Here is a 20,558-nt window from a genome sequence, read left to right on the forward strand (position 1 = left end):
CAGGATCAGGAGGGCACGTAACATCCAGCAGGAATCTGTCCTTGCTCAGTGACGTCCATCCAATGCCGAATCTGTCCTTGCTCAGTGACGTCCATCCAATGCCAGGAACCCTTGCCCAACTGGGTCTCACAGTACTGGTCCACAAGGGCAGAAATCTGAAGCCCAGATGAGGGAAATGGTTTCCTCAAAGTATCCTGGGCATTTAGTGCCACAGTCGAGCCAGGACTCGAGTCTTAAGATTTCTAGACTAGTGGTCTTTCCACCACGCCTCCTGCCTCACTCCCCAGACAAGGAAACCTCTGTGCTGAGCAATCAGGATCTGACGTGCTATCTTTTCCAGGGATGTTTATATTTTTAAAGAGGAACAAAGAAAGGGCAACAGCGAGTTAATACATCATGAGTGGTAGCGTCTGGGACATTGGTAGATGGTGTTATTAGGGAACTCACACCAGAAAATGACCACCTGTTCCTCCTGCACATGAGGCAGAGATGGAACCGGGAAGAGGAGTCAACTCCAGTGAGGCTGAAATAAAATTCAGGGCAGCAAAGGACTCATCCTCCTGGTGCTGGGCATCTCCATGCCATATGACAACCTGGGGACGACCTCCCTGCCCTTGACCTTTCTCTGTAGGAGAACTTGGCCATGGCCTGTGATAACATCCAGAAAATGCGAGCTGACATGGGTGGCACCAACATCCTCTCCCCGCTCAAGTGGGTCATCCGGCAGCCAGCGCTCCGAGGCTACCCGAGGCTTCTCTTCCTGATCACAGACGGTGCCGTCAACAACACGGGGAAAGTGCTGGAGCTGGTGCGAAACCACGCCTTCTCCACCAGGTGGGCACAGGCTGAAGGCCTAGGGCTCGGTTTTTCTGGGCTGCCCTGGGCTGGGGATGCCAGACCTGGGGTAACGTGGAAAATGCCAGAAGGAAAAACGAGGACCCACAACTCCTCCAGAGCTTTGCTTCCAGGGTGGTGTCCAGTTCAGTTCAGTTCAGTCGCTCAGTCGTGTCTGACTCTTTGTGACCCCATGGACTGCAGTACACCAGGCCTCCCTGTCCATCGCCAACTCCCAGAGTTTATTCAAACTCATGTCCATTGAGTCAGTCATGCCATCCAACCATCTCATCCTCTGTCATCCCCTTCTCCTCCCACCTTCAATCTTTCCTAGCATCAAGGTCTTTTCTAAAGAGTCAGTTCTTCACATCAGGTGACCAAAGTACTGGAGTTTCAGCTTCAACATCAGTCCTTCCAATGAATATTCAGGACTGATTTCCTTTAGGATGGACCGGTTGGATCTCCTTGCAGTCCAAGGGACTCTTAAAAGTCTTCTCCAACACCACAGTTCAAAAGCATCAATTCTTCGGTGCTCAGCTTTCTTTATAGACCAACTCTCATATCCATACGTGACTACTGGAAAAACCATAGCGTGGACTAGACAGACCTTTGTAGGTGGTGTGGCTGACTTCAAAGTTTGCCTTTTCCCCACAACAGTTCAGGAAGGATAAGATGCTCACGACCTTGCATCCAGGTCCCAAAGAGCAGCCTCAGCAGAGGAAGCCCTTCCTGCTTTGGCTCTCCACTGGGGGGAGGTGATGAGTTGTCCATGTGTGAATGAGTGCCCATGGATGCCCCTCTTCCTTCTCCCTCACCCTCTGCCTGAAGCCAGGGCCAGCTCTGAGATAGCTCATGATCTGTCCCTTTCCTATCAGGGGACAAAATGGCAGAGAGGGTGGGAAGTCCCAGTCTCTTTCTCCCCCTCTCCCAGGTGCTATAGCTTTGGAATTGGACCCAACGTCTGCCATAGACTGGTGAACGGGTTGGCAACTGTGTCCAAGGGCAGCGCTGAGTTCCTGGAGGAGGGGGAGCGGCTGCAACCCAAGGTAGGCAGAAGGACCTCAGTCTCTTCTGGTGCTGGAACCTCAGAAGCTCAGACTGGCCACACAGCAACTCAGGGGTAGAACTGGGATTTCACCCCAAATCTGAGCTCTCCACTAGGTCACATTGCACCCCACGGAGAATCACAGGTGGAGGCATAGAGTGGGCAATTTCTGGAGTTAGTACAGGACACTAGATCACCCTTGTCTCCATCCACTGAGTCATATGTTCCATCCATCCTGGGTGGGTAGGATTGGGGCTGCCAAAGGAATCACTGCCTCTTGGATATGAGTTGTGTCTGGGGTCCTTTCTGGACATGTTCCTGATGATGATAAATGATGGCTCAGGAGAATCTAAAGGGCTCAGAAGAAATCAAGGCAATTAGTCTTCTCTCCATCTCCTGCATAACTGGCACAAGTAATCCAGCCCTTAGAGAGTCTCTGTGTTGGTCGATATCCTCCAGGGACAAGAAACAACAAGGCTGAAGAGCAAGAAGTTTCTTGAGGGATTAAAATCTGTGGAAGGGAAGAGGAAACAGGGAGGAAAACTCTTTAGTCTGTGTGCAGATGCAGCACTTGTGAAAGGGAAGGAGGGAAAAAGAATTGAGCAGGGAGAGCCTCGGACGTCAGTGCAGGTCTGGCAAGGTCTTAGCAACCCACCAGGGATCTCTGGAGCAAGAGTTGCCCATTAGGTCATCTGTGTTGGGTGGAAAGGCCAGACACTGCTCATTTGTTGCCTGGGGGCTTCCAGGGAGAGGTGTGGTCTTGGTTTGAAAGCTGAGGCAATGCACGTGGAGACTGCCGCCTAACTGCATTCCTTGCAGCAAAAGAGCACAGTCTGTCTCAAAGGGAAAATTGAAAGTGCATCTCTACGGCTGCCATACTCCCCAGATCATTTTCTCTCCACCTTTGCAGTACATTTGAGGAAATCACTCTAGGGGATGCTAAGCCAATAAGTGCTAAACTAGCTGTCATTTGTTGAGCACCTGTCTAGTAGCAGATACTTGAAATGCAGTATCCAGGTCGTCCTCTCAGCTGCACTGAGAGTGGAGAATTACCGACTCCCTTTAACAGAAAGGGACCCAGGAAGGTCTATGGCCCAGGAAGGCAAATTGACTTGCTCAAAATCACTATTTAGCCCATGTTTTCACACAACTTTCTGTATGCCCCTGGCTCATCATAATCCTACTTTGAGTCGTGGGTTTTTTTCATTTATAAAATGCTAAGCTTAGAGGTGACAGCAAAGATCTGCTCCAGCTCTGACATTCTAGGAGTCTAAGAGTACAGACGCATGTTCACTGCAGAACAGGCCACCCCACAGTCTCTTGTCACTTCCTCTCTGATATTCTCCTCATGCTCACACTCACATGGTCTTCATGCTCCTCACATGTGCATATCCCCACTTACACATCCCCCCAACCTGTGTTCTCACCTTGCCCAACAGATGGTCAAATCCCTGAAGAAGGCTATGGCCCCGGTCCTGAGTGATGTGACTGTGGAATGGGTCTTCCCCGAGACCGCTGAGGTCCTGATCTCACCTGTCAGCACCAGCTCCCTCTTCCCTGGAGAACGGCTGGTGGGATATGGCATTGTATGCGACGCCTCTTTATACATCTCCAATCCTAGAACTGTAAGTATTTTAGAAATTCCAGGAGGCGGTGGGGGTCCAGAACCCTGCCCACAAAGCCATCCTTGGCTGGAAAGACTGTTTACTTGTGGCAGCCAGGAGCCAATTGGATTTGGGTTTACTGCTGTGGGGTATAGCTGTTAGGCCATAGGCATTCAGTCAGTGGTGACACTGCTTGGATAAATGCTACTATCTCAGTCTGTGGTTCTCTAGGTCCCCTGCAGCTGAAGAACTTGGGGAACATGTTTAAAAGGTAGAGCCCTTGCTCCAACCCAGGTCTACTGAATAAAACTTAGCAGATAAGGCCCAAGAATATGCATTTTACATAATTGACCCAAAGTAGGTTATGGGTATATTTGATGAACAACTCAGTTCAGAACAGCACTCACGTTTCCTTCCCCCAAACGCTCTAATCCAGCCATATGTCCTTATTTGTGTTTTATTTGTGTTTTATTTCTTAACATGGATAATTCTGTTGTATGTGGTGGCAGAAGTGGGATAAAAGTAAGGAACTTCTCAAAGGGAGATGAAATCCTAAATGCTAAAATGTATCAGATTGCCCGAGAAGCTATTTTCTCAGATATTTTCTCTTAGCTTCCCTCTTTACTCTTTTGTAAGTCTCTCATCTCCCCTTTAAAGGATTTGTCATCTTATTTTGTTTTTAAACCAGAGTCATGAACTCAATGCCCAGAGGGACTGGGCAGGTATAAAATGAATGAAATGAACTTGATCTAAAAATTGAAGGGGAAAATATCATGAAGGATAGTAGACATTCCTGACAGAGGAAATGAGTGGTGGTAAAGAATGTAGCAAACTGGATCACACACACCCTGTCTAAACTGTCAGCCCTTACTCAGGTCTAACAAAGGGTTGCCATGGAAGAATGTAGACCTTGTGTTAAACATGTTTCTAATCTTTCAAGAAAAGTTAGGATTTTATTTGAAATTTTCAGATTTTATAAAGATAAGGAATCTCTTAAGAACCATGGTCAGTAATGGTAAGTGTATTCTGGAGAGTGGGGTGCTCGACTGCAGAGAAAACACGCTAAACCAAATGCTGATCGAGACTTTGCACAGACTGGGCCCTGCATGGAGGTCTGGGAGGTAGTGGGTCATCCACAGACTGTACTACCAGCAGGGGTTATCAAATCCATTCTCTTGTCCTTACGCATGAGACTAGCAATGCTTTCTCCTCCTACTAGAAGAGTTGTTGGGTAAAGAGTGTGATCACGACTTATCCTTCTGAAAGGCAATCTAGAAATAACTAATAAAATTGGACATAGATAACTATTCAACCCAGCAAAACCTCCTAAGAGTCAAATACATAGAAACAAAAGTAATGTAATAGATTTGTGGCCAAGAATTTATTGTAGTATTTTTTATGGTGGCAAAAAATTAAATGGCCACAAAGCAAATGCTTCATAATAAGGGGTGGTACAATATCGTACAGTCAAATGTTTAAAAGAGTAGATGATGTGAAAGATTTCCAAAATGTTTTAAGTGTGAAATTCAAGCTACTGACAAAATGTAAGTAATATGGTCCAGATTTTGTAATACAAGATGACCACCAAAACATTTATATTTTTTATATGTTTATATCATGGGGAATGGAATGAGAGCAACAGATGGTTCATGCTGTTGTTTTTGTTTATCTATTTGGAGACAGCAATAGCATTTAGAATTACATTTTTAATTTAACAAAGAATACAATTATAAATATTAACAGCATAAGTGATATGAAAAACCACTTCCATTCATCATGCCTTAAACAGCAGTCTGCCTAAATTCCCCAAGCAAGCAAAACCATTGCTTATTATTCTGGTTCTTCAGAGGTGGAGCCTCCACCGTCTCCTCTCACACCCCTTGCCGCCCTTTGGATGTCCTTCTTGACGCCTAGCCTCACTCTAAGTCCTCTTTCCTCTCCCTCCCTCCAGGACAAGAGAAGGCGATACAGCATGCTGCCCTCTCAGGAGTCCGGCAGCTCTGTCTTCTCCCACTCACAGGATGAGGAGCCCAACCCAGACAGCGGGGACTGTGTCAGGAGCGTGGGGGCACCGCTCAACCCGAGACAGGCCAAAGACGCCCAGCCGTCCAGCGGAGACTCTGCCCCCAACCCTGGTTAGTTGGTGCGGTTTGTGCTTCACGCCCTGCTCCAGGGAAGCCATGACTGCCACATTTTTACTGAGTACCTACTATGTGCTAGTGGTTAGCAGCTGTGGAGGTGGGTACTGTTACATCAACTCTACAGACGAGGAAACTGAGACTTGGAGAATTTTAGCAACTCAGCTAACCTCACGGAACTTGAAAGAGGGAGAGTACAGATAAAGAGTCTATATCATCTTCCTCCAAAACTTCTTTATGGCATTAGTTGCCATTCGTAGCGTATTTACTGATCACCTACTAAGGCTAGGTCCTGAGCACAGAATGGGAAGCAGAGATGGCTCAAACGTAGTACCTGTCCCTCAGAAGCCCTCCGACTTCGAGAGAGACACAATTGTCCTTAATTCTGTTAGAAAGCAGAGTGACAAGGACCATAGGCAATTTCAACAAACTGTAGGAATCCCAGGGAAAGGAACATCTGGTAGAGGATATTAGCAAAGACGTAATGAGGGTACCAGTGCTTAGGAGTGTGGAGAGGAGATTCCAGGTAGCAGGAACTGCCTGAGCTAAGACGTTGAAGTGTCGTGCCTAGAGAACACACACACAGCCGGTATATTTGAAGCACAGAATGCCTGAAAAAGGAGGAGAAAGAGTAGCTGGGCAGAGATTAGCACTAGGTGAGCCAAGGCTTTGGATGCCAGGTGAGGTGAGACACCTGCACACATTTCAACAGGTAAGTGAAGGTGAAAGTCGCTCAGTCATGTCCGACTCTTTGCGACCCCATTGACTATACAGTCCATGGAATTCTCTAGGCCAGAATACTGGAGTGGGTAGTCTTTCCCTTATCCAGGGGATTTTCCCAACCCAATGGGTAAGCAGTGGAAAACTCAAGAAGTATCCAAGCAGGCAAGGGGTCTATTAGCCCCTCTCTCTTTCTCCACCCTGATGACTTGCTTCTGTGTCATCACTCCTGCCCAGGTCTAGACCTCTCCCCGCGACGGCGGGCATATAGCACCAACCAGATCACCAACCATAAGCCCACCCCAAGGACCCTCACAGCCAGTGACCCCACAACGGCTACCAGGAGATACCCACTGCGGAAGACCAAGCTGCAGGACCTCACCACCCAGACCAGCCTGGATGCTCCGTGGTGGCAGATTGATTTGCAGGTACCCTGGCGGGGAATTTTGGAGTTAGGGATCGCCATAGATGGGAGGAGCCATGTCTCCTGCTTCAGTCAGAAGGATGGAGCTTGACTGCAATTTACACTGACATAAGTCACTTCCTCCTGTTTCCAAATCTTTGCCTACCTGACCTCCAATTGACACCTTCCGGAGGGAGGTGGTGGGGGGTGGAGATCAGGATGGGGAACACATGTAAATCCATGGCTGATTCATGTCAATGTATGGCAAAAACCACTACAATATTGTAAAGTAATTGGCCTCCAACTAATAAAAATAAATGAAAAAAAACTGGAAAAAAAAAACAAACAATTGACACCTTCCTAATATGATACCCACTGGTCAATAACATCACGTATTCTCTTCTCATAGAACTTCCCAGTTGTCAAACAGCACCCCATTTGCACTCTCGTGTGATTTTATAGTACCCCTTGGAAAGGAGGCAATGTAGGAGCTAGCCACCCCCACTCTGTACAGATGTGGAAAGTGAGGGTCACAGAGGTAAAGTGATTTACCTAGGGTCACTCAGCCAGTCAGGGGGGTGCAACCCAGGACCTTTTGCCTGCAAAGCCCTTGCTTTCCCCTCTTCCTCCCTTTCTGCACCCTCTGCAAACCTCAAGGGTTGTACATTAATCCACAGCGGAGATCATCTCAGTGTTAGAGGCACAGGAGGACCAGTTATCCAGCGTCCAGCTAGACTAGGGTTTCTCAGCCCCCACACTATTGAAGTGGTAACTCTGTTGTGGGGCTGTCCTATGTATTGTAGAATGTCGGGCAGCTTCCCTGGCTTCTATCCACTGGTTGTCAGTAACACTACCATCCCCAGTTGGGACAACCAAACATGTCTGCAGACACTGCCAAAGGTCCCTAGGGCAGGGCAACAAAATCACCAGGTCTGAGAAACACCGTGGTAAGCCGAATGGATGTTTGCTATGATCTATATGCCTTAGCCCATTCTCTTAAAAATGGGCTTTGCGTAGCATTGTCATTGTGAGTCTGTGGTTCCATAAAAGTAGCCTTTCATCCTCCCATTCCCCCCAATAACCCTGTCCCTCCCATCTCCACATACACCTAAGCCCTCTGCGCTCCCCAGCGATGGAAACACTGCCATCTTGTCCCTGAAGGTGCTTCGCGGTGCTCAGTCAGGAGCCATTCGATGCGGCTAGAAGACACTGGCTTTGGAGTCAGACAGACTCTGCTCCTTAAGCATGTTGCTTAACGTCTCTGAGCCCCAGCTTTTCATCTCTGCAAAGGAGAGACTAGCTTGCCAGACGATTGGACTCAGAGTCAGCAGCAGATGTTTATTGGGAGCCAACCGTAGGTGGAAGACTCCTGCAGCATCTGCTGATAAGAGATAAAGTAGCTAGTGCAGCGCCTGGCACAAAGTAGGTGTCCTTTATTACTTTTTTTTTTTGTTTCTTTTTTTTAATGCATTTATTTTTAATTGAAGGGTAATTGCTTTACAATATCGTGTCTGTTTCTCCCACGCATCACCATGAATCAGCCATCGGTAACCCTATGTCCCCTCCCTCGTGAGCCTCACCCACTCTCAGCCAGCCCGCCCCTAGGTGGTCACAGAGCACTGGTCTGAGCCCCCAAGTCACACGGCAAATCCCCACTGGCCGGCTGTCTCACACGCGCAGTGAGTGCGTCTCCAGGCTACTCGCCCCATTCGTCCTCCCGTCTCCTTCCCTGCCCCTGTCAACAGTCTGTTCTCTGTCTGCGTTTCCATTGCTGCCCTGCAGATAAGTTCACCAGTACCATCTTTCTAGATTCCATATAAGTACATGTTAATATGTAACATTTGTTTTTCTTTTTCTCACTTACTTCACTGTGTATAATAGGCTCTAGGTTCATCCACCACATTAGAACTGACTCAAATGTATTCCTTTTTACGGCTGAGTAATACTCCATTGTGTATATGTAACACAGTTCTTTATCCATTCATCTGCTGACGGACATCTAGGTTGCTTCCATGTCCTAGCTAGTGTAAATAGTGTTGCGGTGAAGGTTTGGGTACATGTGGCTTTTGAAGTTATGGTTTTCTCAGGGTATATAACCCAGTAGTGGGATTGTTGTGTGAAATGGTATCCTTTAAACACAGTTCTGCTTGCTGAGAGCTCTGGACAGCTTGGCTTCTCTCTTGCTCACTTCTGGCCCATCTTTGCTCCCTATCCCCTTCTTGATTTCTTTCACAATGTGATAATCCCCAGCATACTTATGTGAATGCACATATATGCACACGCACACACACACACACGTACACACTCCCTGCAGCCTACGGACGGGTGAAGGGGGCTGAATCTTAGACTAATTTGTTGCTATGGAAACTGCAGCAGTCTGTTTTTCAGTGTGGTGGTGATCCTGGAGTGAGGGGAAATCCCAGTTTCTGATGGGGATAAAGGGGTTAAGGATGTCCTGGGACTCAGCAGCCTTGTCTGGGTACCTGTTCCCACTGAGGCCTTCCTAAGAGGGACCAGTCTCTTCCATCTCCCACACCCTTGTATCATCCCCAGGACTTCAGGCCCAGAGGAAACAGGAAGGACATCTCTAACCCCTGCCCCCAAGAAGCCCCCTCTACTGGGGAGGCACAGTCCTCTTTCCAGTAAATATTTGATGGAGATGAGAAAGACTCTGTAGTTAACCATTAGTCTAAAAACTAAGGGGCAGTTTTTCTCTCTGTTACATATAAGTGTCTTTGTTCCCCCCCACCCTCCTCCTTCCAGGCAGGTGTACATGTTCCCAGAGATACAAATTTTATTTTTAACTAATTTAATATTCTTTAATTACAAAAGTAATACATACTTAGTGTTCTCAATTTTAAAAAACCCTCAAACAGTTTAGTTGAATATAAAGTAAAAGTACCCCTCTCTTCTGCCTTGTGTCCACTTGGTTTGGGGTGTTTCCTTCCAGAAATACTACACGCACTCAAAAACACACATTGCAACACACGTATATGCTTTGAATAATCACATATACAAACTGCTCTCCAATTTACATTTTAAAAGTCTTTTTAATTAACTTTTTATATGCAGTAAAAATTACTCTTTGGTGAACATCTCTATGAGTTTTGACAAATACGTGTAGTCATGTAACTCTCTCCACAATCAAAATATGAAACAGTTGAAATTTTTTAAAATAAATTTTATTTTGGACATCTTCCTGTACTGGTATGGAAAAAACCCACATCACTTTTATTTCAGTGTTGTATGATGTTCCACTGCACAGATGTACCATAATGTATTTTGGCTTCCTAGGTGACTCAGTGGTAAAGAATCTGCCTGCAATGCAGGAGGCTCAGGTTCAATCCCTGGGTCAGACAGATTTCCTGGAGGAGGAAATGGCAACCCACTCAAGTATTCTTGCCTGGGAAAGCTCATGGACAGAGGAGCCTGGTGGGCTACAGTCCACGGGGTCGCAAAAGAGTCCAACGTAACTTAGCGACTAAACCACAACAACCATGATTATACACCATCCCCTATAAATGGCCTTTTAGAAAGTTTCCAGATTTTTACTTTCTCAAAGTCCCACAATATATATATACAGTACATGCATATGGATATTTTCATCCTTGTGTGTTGCCACAGAATTAAACTCCTAAAAGTGGAATCGCTGGGTCAAAGGAGCTTGTGCATTTTCAATGTTGACAGATGGCACATTGCTAAATCGTTCTCCCACAGGAGTGCTTCAGCGCAGTGTCCCATCAACAGTCCATGAGAAACTCCTGCCTCCTCCTTGGCAACAAGGGTGTCATCAAACATTTAAATATTTGCTAATCCATAGATGGAAAACTCATAACTTATTTCAATTTAGAGCAATGCTCCTGAGACTGAGCATTTTTTCACAGGCTTATATAATACTTTTCTCATAAAAGCATTTTGTTGAAAATGATCTTTGTCATGCATGCTGCAAATATATTTCCCAGTTGACTTCTTGCCTTTTGAAGTGTTTTGTACTAGCGTTGGACAGATTAAATCCACAAAACAAAAGTCCAGAAATAAAACCAAATGCTCATGACAGCTTTGTCAGGATAGAGGCGGAGAACTGATAAACTGCAGGGACTCGATGAATGAACTGTCGTCAGTAAATGGTGATGACATTTGTACTATTCAGAAAATCAAAGAAAAGGCTGTTTTCTATTTCTTACACCAAAATAATTTTTGTGTGAATTAAAGATTTAAACAAAAACAGAATCACAAAAATTCTAGAATTCTTTTTCTATTAGGAAAGACTTTTTAGCTTGACAAATGGGAAGACATAAGGGGAAAGGTTGATAATTATAACCACACACACAGTTTTAAACTTTATGGCCAAAAACAAAGCCAAAAAAAAAAAAAAGTAGTGGGTTTAGAATATTATCCATGATACATGATTTTCCCATGGTTTTCTGTGGTTTGGACTTTATCCACGATTTGGGATTATTTGTGCTGATGTTTCTCATGGGTAGTGGAGAGCAGGTCAGTGTCCTTGGGCGCTATGGGGGCAGTCCCCAGGGAGGAGCTGTGATGTGCCAGGAAGAGCTGTGGCTTGGGGCAGACGGGAGGGGGCCCACCGCCAGGAGCTCAGCCTTCTCTTCCTCTTGCATTCTTAGCCCTTGCTGAACGGTGGCCCGGACCTCAGCCAGGGTCCCAAACTCCGGGGTCCAGGGGCTCGCAGGCCCTCCCTGCTGCCCCAAGGCTGCCAGCCCTTCTTACCCTCCAACCAGGAGACCCAGGCCTGGAGCCCCATGAAAGAGTTGGATCTTGGGTCCAATTTGAAGCCTGCCTCAGACAGCCGCAGCCCTGGGGACCTGGGTAAGTGTCCACAATGTCCAAGACCTGATTGGAGATAGGGAGGAATCGTAGGCTGGAGCCCATCCTGGGGGAGGTGGAGCGGTTGTCTGCTGTGGCCCATCCCTGCCAGGGACCTCACCGACCCCTCTTTCCCAATCAACCTGGTCTTTGGGCTACCTGCGAGGCTCCCAGACGTCCCCCCTGCAGAGTGCTCCCCACTCTCTCTGGCCCCCTCAGGTACTGGCTTCCTGGGAGGGGGATCTGCCCTATTCTTGGGGACAAGCCCGTGCTACCCTTGTTCTCCTAAGGAGAATTGTGGGTTCCCTGGGGCGGGAGGAGCGAGAGGGGACTGTCCTTGCTTAGTGTCTGCATCCCGGGGAGGTATGTGATGTCCCCTGGGAGTGGACCCTCTGTCCTGCAGCTCAGATCTCAGCCCGCTTGTCCCTCCACCCGCAGAGCCGTCCCATCACCCCTCTGCCTTCGCGACGGAGACGTCCTCGGACTGGGAGCCCCTGGCCGAGTCTGAGGAGCGGGCCAGTCCCAGCAGGCCCGCCACCCCAGGCCCCGTGCTGGGCAAGGCCGTGGTCAAGGGCCTGCGGGACAGCCAGCATTTGCAGTGGGAAGTGAGCTTCGAGCTGGGGCCTCCCGGCCCGGAGAGGAATGGCGCGCAAGAGCCCGACCTGTGGAGCGAGACCTTCCACCACCTGGCAGCGCGCGCCATCATCCGGGATTTCGAGCAGCTGGCGGAGCGAGAGGGTGAGATTGAGCAAGGTGAGCGCCGCGGGCCCGCCCCTCTGCGCGGCCCCGCCCCCTCGTCACAGCCCTGCCCCTCACAGCGGCCCCGCCCCTCTGAGAAGCTCCGCCCCTTGACTCTTCCCCGCCCATCATTGCGGCCCCGCCCCTCCGAGAAGCCCCGCCCCTTGCCTCTCCCCCAGGGGCCGCCCTCTTTCCTGGCCCCACCCCTTACTTCTCTGCCACCGCCCAGCGCTCCACCTCCCCTCCCCATCGCTGCCTCCATGTGCCTCCCTTGACCCCCACTGTCCCCCTCCCAACACACACACACACCGACACACACACCCACACACACGCACACAGATGCGCGCGCACACACACACACACACACACACGCACGCACACACGGCCGAGGGCTCCACCCCCTGCGTGATCTGCCCTGTGATCTGTTCTCTCCCCCCTCCTTCCCCTCTGCTATGGGTCCCTCAATAACCTTAGATATGCAGATGACACCACCCTTGTGGCAGAAAGCAAAGAACTAAAGAGTCTCTTGATGAAAGTGAAAGGGGACGGGGGAAAAAGCTGGCTTAAAACTCAACATTCAGAAAACTAAGATCAAGGCCCATCACTTCATGGCAAATAGATGGGGAAACAGTGGAAACAGTAGCAGACTTTATTTTCTTGAGCTCCAAAATCACTGCAGATGGTGACTGCAGCCATGAAATTAAAAAGACTCTTGCTCCCTAGAAGAAAAGCTATAACCAACCTAGACAGCATATTAAAAAGCAGAGACATTACTTTGCCAACAAAGGTCCATCTAGTCAAAGCTATGGAGAAGGAAACGGCAACCCACTCCAGTATTCATGCCTGGAGAATCCCAGGGATGGAGGAGCTGGTGGGCTGCAGTCTACGGGATCACACAAAGTTGGACACGACTGAAGGGATTTAGCAGCAACAGCAGCAGTCAAAGCTGTGGTTTTTCCAGTGGTCATGTATGGATGTGAGAGTTGGACCATGAAGAAAGCTGAGCACCAAAGAATTGATGCTTTTGAACTGTGGTGTTGGAAAAGATTCTTGAGAGTCCCTTGGACTGCAAGGAGATCCAACCAGTCCATCCTAAAGGAAATCAGTCCTGAATATTCGTTGGAAGGACTGATGCTGAAGCTGAAACTCCAATCCTTTGGCCACCTAATGTGAAGAACTGACTCATTAGAAAAGACCCTGATGCTGGGAAAGATTGAAGGCAGGAGAAGGGGACGTCAGACGATGAGATGGTTGGATGGCATCACCGACGCAATGCACATGAATTTGAGCAAGCTCCAGGAGTTGGTGGTGGACAGGGAGGCCTGGCGTGCTGCAGTCCATTGGCTCGCAAAGAGTCAGACGCGACTGAACAACTGAACTGAACTGAACTAGACTGTAGGACTCTGGAGACACTACCATGAGGACTGCCCTATTCCACCTCCCTAGCTCCTCTGGGACCACACCTCTCCTCCCACAGAACCCTCTAGGCCTAATCAGTCCACACAGTCACCCTTCAAGGCCATTTATTGAGTGCGGATCAGCTAGGGGTCAGGCTGAACAGCATAGTGACCACTGTCATCCCCGTCCCTACTTATGAGTGCTTGACACAGACTAGCTTGGAGACTGGCCGACATGAATCAAATAGTTACACACACCATTAATTGAATGCATCTCATCCATCTCATCCTCTGTCGTCCCCTTCTCCCGCCTTCAATCTTTCCAAGCATCAGGGTCTTTTCCAGTGAGTCAGTTCTGTGCATCAGATGGCCAAAATATTGGAGCTTCAACTTCAGCATCAGTCCTTCCAATGAATATTCAGGACCAATTTGTCCTAATGTTATTAAGAAGAAACACAGGAATCCAAGCAACTGTATAACAGGGATGATGGGGAGGCTTATTTACTCCAAGAACTGGGGCAAACTTTCAAGAAAGTGATTGCTGAGCTCTTGATGAAGTGCATTTGGAGAACAGATACAGATATACATAGAGAATATTTCTATTATTTGTTATAATATATGCCTTATTTATATAATAATACTACATGGTTTTTGTTTTATATTATTTGTAGTTTCGTATATGTTATTTTTTTTTTCCCATGAGCACTTTTCCTTATAGTTTACAGGACATTTGTCCATCATTCATGCCAAGAAGACTCCTCACTTGCTCAGTAGGAAGAGTCTGAACTTTGGGGTCAGGCCATCCTGAGTTCTGATCTCAGGTCCATTCCTAACTTGCTGTGTCACCCTGTGCCCCCCACTCCCCCTTTCTGGCTTGTCTCTATGAGGCAGATCTATGTCCCCATGCAGCCAGGGGACCTGTGAAATCCTGCAGAAAGATTCTCAGCACACAGCTGCAAAATGAAAGTAGAAAATACTGCCAACACAGAGATTCGGGGTTTTTTTAATAACACTAAAGTTATTTAAGGAAAGTAACTGTCATTTTATTAGCTATCTTACCTCTTTTACATTAAAATAGCCTTATTTTATGAAATGATGGTGGAGGTTTCAATAATTCTGAGAGTTAATTTTTTTAATGTGCTTAATGGCAAGTTGGTAGCTCCTTAATTGTAAGGCCTGATTGAATTCCGAAGATGGGACCACCGACCTAGCCCTCCTTCCAGCCCCCTGTGGAGGGAGGCCTTTCCGAGTGCGCACAGTGACCTCGGCTTCTCCCCCTGCAGGGACCAGCCGCCGCTACCAGGTGAATGCCGTGCACGCCAGCAAGGCCTGCAACATCATCAGCAAGTACACGGCCTTCGTGCCCGTGGACATAAACAAGAGCCGCTACCTGCCCACCGTGGTGGGGTACCCCAACGCCGGTAAGGCAGAGGCAGGGTCCTCCCAGTGGGCCAGAGGAGGGGGCTGGGCTGCAGAGGAGCCTAGACCGGTGGGAAGGGGTGCAGGGAAAGGCCTAGAAGCGAAAAAGCCCCAGGGAGAGGGTCTGACCGCCAGGGGGTGGGGGGCTCACAAGCCCCCAGCCTACTGCTCTGCAGAGGGCTGCACAACCATCCCACTCCCTTTTTTCCTACTAAATGAATTTGATTTTATTGTCTCTTTTCCATTTGGTATGTATCACTGTAGAAAATGCTAAAATATAGAAAGACGTGGATGGACATCGAGGTGATGGTAAGAAATGAAGTAAGCCAGACAGAGAAAGGCAGATATCATGTGCCATCACTTATATGTAGAATCTACAAAAAAATGATACATATGAACTTATTTTCAAGACAGAAACAGACCCACAGACATAGAAAACAAACTTATGGTTCTCAAGGGGGGAAGTGGGGGATTAACAGATACACATTACTGTATATAAAATAGGTGAACAGTAAGGACCTACTGTATAGCATAGGGAACTATACTCAACATTTCATAATAACCTAAATGCAATGATATACTATGTACAACTGAATCACTTCGCTGTATACCTGAAACTAGGACAACATTGTAAATCAACTACACTTCAGTGGAAAATAAATAAAAATATAGAAAGACATTAACCACATAAAAGTGCCTGGAACTGACAGTCATCCCGAAATGAGTACGAATTACCCCCTTGGTGTGATCATCCTTCCAGACTTCTATGAGTATCTACATGCAGAGAAACCAAAAGATAGATCATTTTGCATGAATTGAATCATACCCATATGTGCTATATCTTACAAACTCCGGGTGTGGGAAATATGTTTCCACTTTTCATTTTAATAGTAACAATTCCAGTGGTAAAGAAGCTGTCGGCTAATGCAGGAGATGCAAGAGACATGGGTTCAATCCCTGGGTCAGGAAGATCCCCTGGAGTAGGAAATGGCAACTGACTCCAGTATTCTTGCCTGGAAAATTCCGTGGACAGAGGAGCCTAGTGGGCGACAGTCCATGGGGTCACAAAGAGTCAGACATGACTGAGCGACTAACGCTATTATTATTAAACCTTCTGTTTGTTCCCCCTTTTGAGTATTGTAAATTATGCTGCCAAGGACATCTTTGTACATGGTCTGGTTATCTCCTCAGGGTTAATTCACATTCAGAACTAAGATTGCATATCAAAGGATTGGCCCTTTAAAAAAAAAAAAAAATCTTTTGACCGCTCTGCATGGGCCTGTGGGATCTTAGTTCCCCAACCAGGGATCAAACACCATGCCCCCTACAATGGAAGCATGAATTCTTAACCACTGAACCACCAGGGAAGTCCTGACCCATCTTAAATTATTGTAACATAAGCTATCAAACTAGCCCTGCCTTCAGAGGTTATCCTGTGTTATCCATTCTCACCAACACTGAAAATTGTTTATCTTTCTAAACCTACAATCTGAGAGAGGAAGAAAGTATCTTTGGGGAATTTCTTTAGCTTCTTTGTTGAAAATTTTTCATAGGTTTATAAACTCTGTGTACTTTTTCTTTCCTAAATTTCATTTCCTGTCCTTTGCAGCAGCCTTTTCTTTTTAAAGCAGACCTCTTGACAGAATTGTATTTGGAAATAAAATACACCTTTTCTCATTCCTCTTGCCCCTCTGCCCTGCTTTTTAAAAGTCGATGGCACCAAAATATTCAATATTCCCTCCCTCCCTCACTCCCTCCCTCTCTGCCTCCCTTCCTATGGTTTCAGACTCTGACCAGCCACCAAAGCTGTCACTCACTGGCCTTCTCACCCACTGGGCACTGTCGCCCTGAGTGATGTTCACCCACTCCCACTCATCTCTGACCATTTTTTAGCCTCTATAGCTAAAAAAAACAGCCTGGGAGTTTTAGGGACCAGGCGTGTGTCTTAACCCAAGTCTCACAGCCCCTGAGGTCTGGATCATCACTTCCCAAAGTGTGTTCCAGGAAACTGGAACTCCAGTTTTGTGTCCTGTTAATGACCACTCAGCACAAAAGATAGGAAATATCAGATTGGGGGAAAACATTTCCCAACCACTGGCTTAAATAAAGCTCAAAAGTTTTCTTTACTGCAGGACTTCTCAGAGCCTTTAGGGTGCGAGCATACATCAAGAGGCCCAGAGACTGGACTAGTGTGAGTGAGTGTGAGTTCCGTTCAGTCCCTCAGTCGTGTCCAACGCTTCCCCATGGACCGCAGCACACCAGGCCTCCCTGTCCATCACCAACTTCCAGAGCTTGTTCAAACTCATGTCCGTTGAGTCGGTGATGCCACCCAACCATCTCATCCTCTGACGTCCCCTTCTCCTCCTGCCTTTAATCTTTCCCAGTGTCAGGGTCTTTTCTAAGGAATCAGTTGTTCACATCAGGGGCCAAAGTATTGGAGCTTCAGCTTCAGCATCAGTCCTTCCTACGAATATTCAGAACTGATTTCCTTCAGGATGGACTGGTTGGATCGCCTTGCAGTCCAAGGGACTCTCAAGAGTCTTCTCCAGCACCACAGTTCAAAAGCATCAATTCTTTGGCACTCAGCTTTCTTTACAGTCCAATTCTCACATCCATGCATGACCACTGGAAAAACCAAAGCCTTGACTTAGATGGACATTTGTTGGCAAAATAATGTCTCTGCTTTTTAATATGCTGTCTAGGTTGGTCATGGCTTTTCTTCCAAGGAGCAAGTGTCCTTTAATTTCACAGCTGCAGTCCCCATCTGCAGTGATTTTGGAGCCCAAGAAAATTAAGTCTCTCACTGTTCCCATTGTTTCCCCTTTCTATTTGCCATGAAGTGATGGGACTGGATGTTGTATCTTCGTTTTTTGAATGTTGAGTTTTAAGCCAGCTTTTTCACTCCTCTTTCACGGCTTTCACACCTCTTTCAATTTCATCAAAAGGCTCTTTAGTTCCTCTTCGCTTTCTGCCATAAGTTTGGTGTCATCCGCATATCTGAGGTTATTGATATTTCTCCCCTCAATCTTGATTCCAGTTGTGCTTTATCCAGCCTGGCATTTTGCATGATGTACTCTGCATAGAAGTTAAATAAGCAAGGTGATAATATGCAGCCTTGTTGCAGTCCTTTGCCAATTTGGAACCAGTCCATTGTTCCATGTCCAATACTAACTGTTGCTTTTTGACCTGCATAGAGATTTCTCAGGAGGCAGGTAAAGTGATCTGGTATTCCCATCTCTTTAAGAAAAATCCACAGTTTGTTGTGATCCACACAGTCAAAGGCTTTGACACAGTCAATAAAGCTTCCCTAGTGGCTCTGATGGTAAAGAGTCTGCCTCCAATGTGGGAGACCCAAGTTTGATCCCTGGGTTGGGGAGATCCCCTGGAGAAGGGAATGGCAACCCACTCTGGTACTCTTGCCTGGAAAATCCCATGGAGAGAGGAGCATGGTGGCCCCCAATCCATGGGGTTGCAAAGAGTCATACACAACTGAGCAACTAACAGTATGAAACTTCTTCAAAATTTATTCTTCAGTAGAACTCTTCATTTTTAGGAACAACTTACAAATTCGTGTTCTCCAAGAATGGAGTTCCCCAAAACATCCTGTCTGGTGTTGTAGCTTCATCCCTGATGGTGATGCTCTGGGATGTGCTGGTGATGATCTGGGGAGGGGGAAACTGAGACCTCAGTTTCTGAGATGGCACACTGGGAGGAAGGGAAATGGGGTGCTTCTGAGAAAACCAACCTTTTCTAACCAACACTGCTGCTTTCTGAACATTATCTCAGCAATAGTACTTACCTGGCAAGGTGAGTATTATTATCCCCATTTTCCAGGTAAAGACATTGAGACTCAGAGTGGTCAGCACTCCATCCAGCTAGTAAGAGATGGGGCTGGGATTCAAACCCAGGTCATTCTGGCTCCAAAGCTCATGGTCTTGCCTTCTGCAATGCCTTCCTCCTTTTAGATAATTGACAGGCTGAAGCTAGAACCATTCCTGCCAGCCTTGAACTTGTCAGTCGCTCAGTCATGTCTGACTTTTTGCAACCCCCATGGACCGTAGCCCACCAGGCTCCTCTGTCCATGGGATTTTCCAGGCAAGAATACTGGAAAGGGTTGCCATTTCCTCCTCCAGGGGATCTTCCCAACCCAGGGATCAAGCCCAGGTCTCCTGCATTGCAGGCAGTTTCTTTACCATCTGATCCACCAGGGAAACCCTGGGGACAAGACAAAAGTCTAGCACAGTTGTACCCACCTGACCACCTTCTCCGTGTCCTCCCGAAGGTGCTGCTTTGCGGATGGTCAGCTCTCGGGTCCTGACTCGACAGTGGAAGGGCACTTCTGGTTTCGGGCGCTCCCAGACCATGCTTGGAGAAGACTCAGCTGCAGGGGACAGCAAATATCAGAATCTAAGTAAGAACTGCCTCGGTTTCTGAAGTCTAGGCCTCCGGGTCACTGCACCCTCCTGTCTGAAGCCATGACGGACTCTCTCTGAGTCTCCACTCTGGGCCTTATGGGGCCAGAGCAAGGCCAGACTTCCTAAATACTCTGAGGTCTGAGACGGGCAGAGGGGCTGAGCACGGCCCAGGTGTGCCACCGGGAACCAGAAAACAGACTGGCCTCCCTGCCCACATGTCACACCACACTCCAGCTCTCCCCTTTCAAGGTCCAGCGACCCCAGTGGCTGTCCCTGCTTCCAACCCCTGAGTCCTCCCAGGCCCTGAATGCCAGGAAACCTAAAAGTCAAGGGAAAAGGCAGTTCCATCTGTTCAGGTCCCACCGTCTGCTTACTCTAGGATTCCCGAAAAGCTTCCTTTCAACCATCACCAAATTTCATTGTGCCCGAAGCTTGGGTCCCTGAAGATCCATGATTTGATCATTTGGCGATCTTGCACACATTCCCAGGATAGCCTGTGTCCTGGAGGTCTGTGTGTCTTTTTGTCCCGCTAAAGACAGCCTAACCGCTGCACCCATCCTAACCCCTTTCTCCATGCCCTCACATGTGCCCTGAGCATCTCCTGCCTTCTTCTGCGCGTGGGAAGGACATCAGAGGTCCTACCTGGCTGGTAGCCCCAACACCCGGACAATAGCCCTGTTGTATGTGAGGGATTAGAAAGTGCTCACAGACATTGAGGGGTTCAAAAAGGAATAGTATGAGAGGGGGTGAAAATCCGAGGGTTTCCTCAGAGATTAAGGAGTTTCGCCAAGTCCTTGGTCCCTCAGAGCCTCCAAGGGGAGCCTGCTCTACCCCCAAGTCACACTGGGCTCCCCGTCTAGAAGAAACTTCTGGTCTACCCTTCCCATCCTCTGTAGCTCAGCTCTTGGTGGCCCATGACTTCCATCAAAATCACAAATCCCTCCTTTTCTTATTGTCTTCTAATTCATACCCGGTGTGCATGATTTCCAAACTCTTATTAGTCTACCCCATGCCCTTC

General features: G+C 47.6%; 1 protein-coding gene across 1 annotated transcript in view; it reads left to right on the forward strand.

Annotated features, from left to right (window-relative positions):
- The window catches only part of VWA5B1 (von Willebrand factor A domain containing 5B1), a 68,305-nt gene that overhangs the window by 39,508 nt on the left and 8,239 nt on the right, over nucleotides 1-20,558 (forward strand). The window contains exons 10-18 of the mRNA XM_043909045.1: nucleotides 632-834; nucleotides 1,766-1,880; nucleotides 3,319-3,504; nucleotides 5,435-5,618; nucleotides 6,579-6,769; nucleotides 11,373-11,574; nucleotides 12,010-12,324; nucleotides 14,990-15,127; nucleotides 19,408-19,536. Of these exons, the coding sequence (XP_043764980.1) occupies nucleotides 632-834; nucleotides 1,766-1,880; nucleotides 3,319-3,504; nucleotides 5,435-5,618; nucleotides 6,579-6,769; nucleotides 11,373-11,574; nucleotides 12,010-12,324; nucleotides 14,990-15,127; nucleotides 19,408-19,536 (1,663 nt within the window). The remainder of the gene's footprint in view (nucleotides 1-631; nucleotides 835-1,765; nucleotides 1,881-3,318; nucleotides 3,505-5,434; nucleotides 5,619-6,578; nucleotides 6,770-11,372; nucleotides 11,575-12,009; nucleotides 12,325-14,989; nucleotides 15,128-19,407; nucleotides 19,537-20,558) is intronic.

This window comes from Cervus elaphus, chromosome 8 (assembly GCF_910594005.1).
Source record: "Cervus elaphus chromosome 8, mCerEla1.1, whole genome shotgun sequence".
Taxonomy (NCBI): Eukaryota; Metazoa; Chordata; class Mammalia; order Artiodactyla; family Cervidae; genus Cervus; species Cervus elaphus.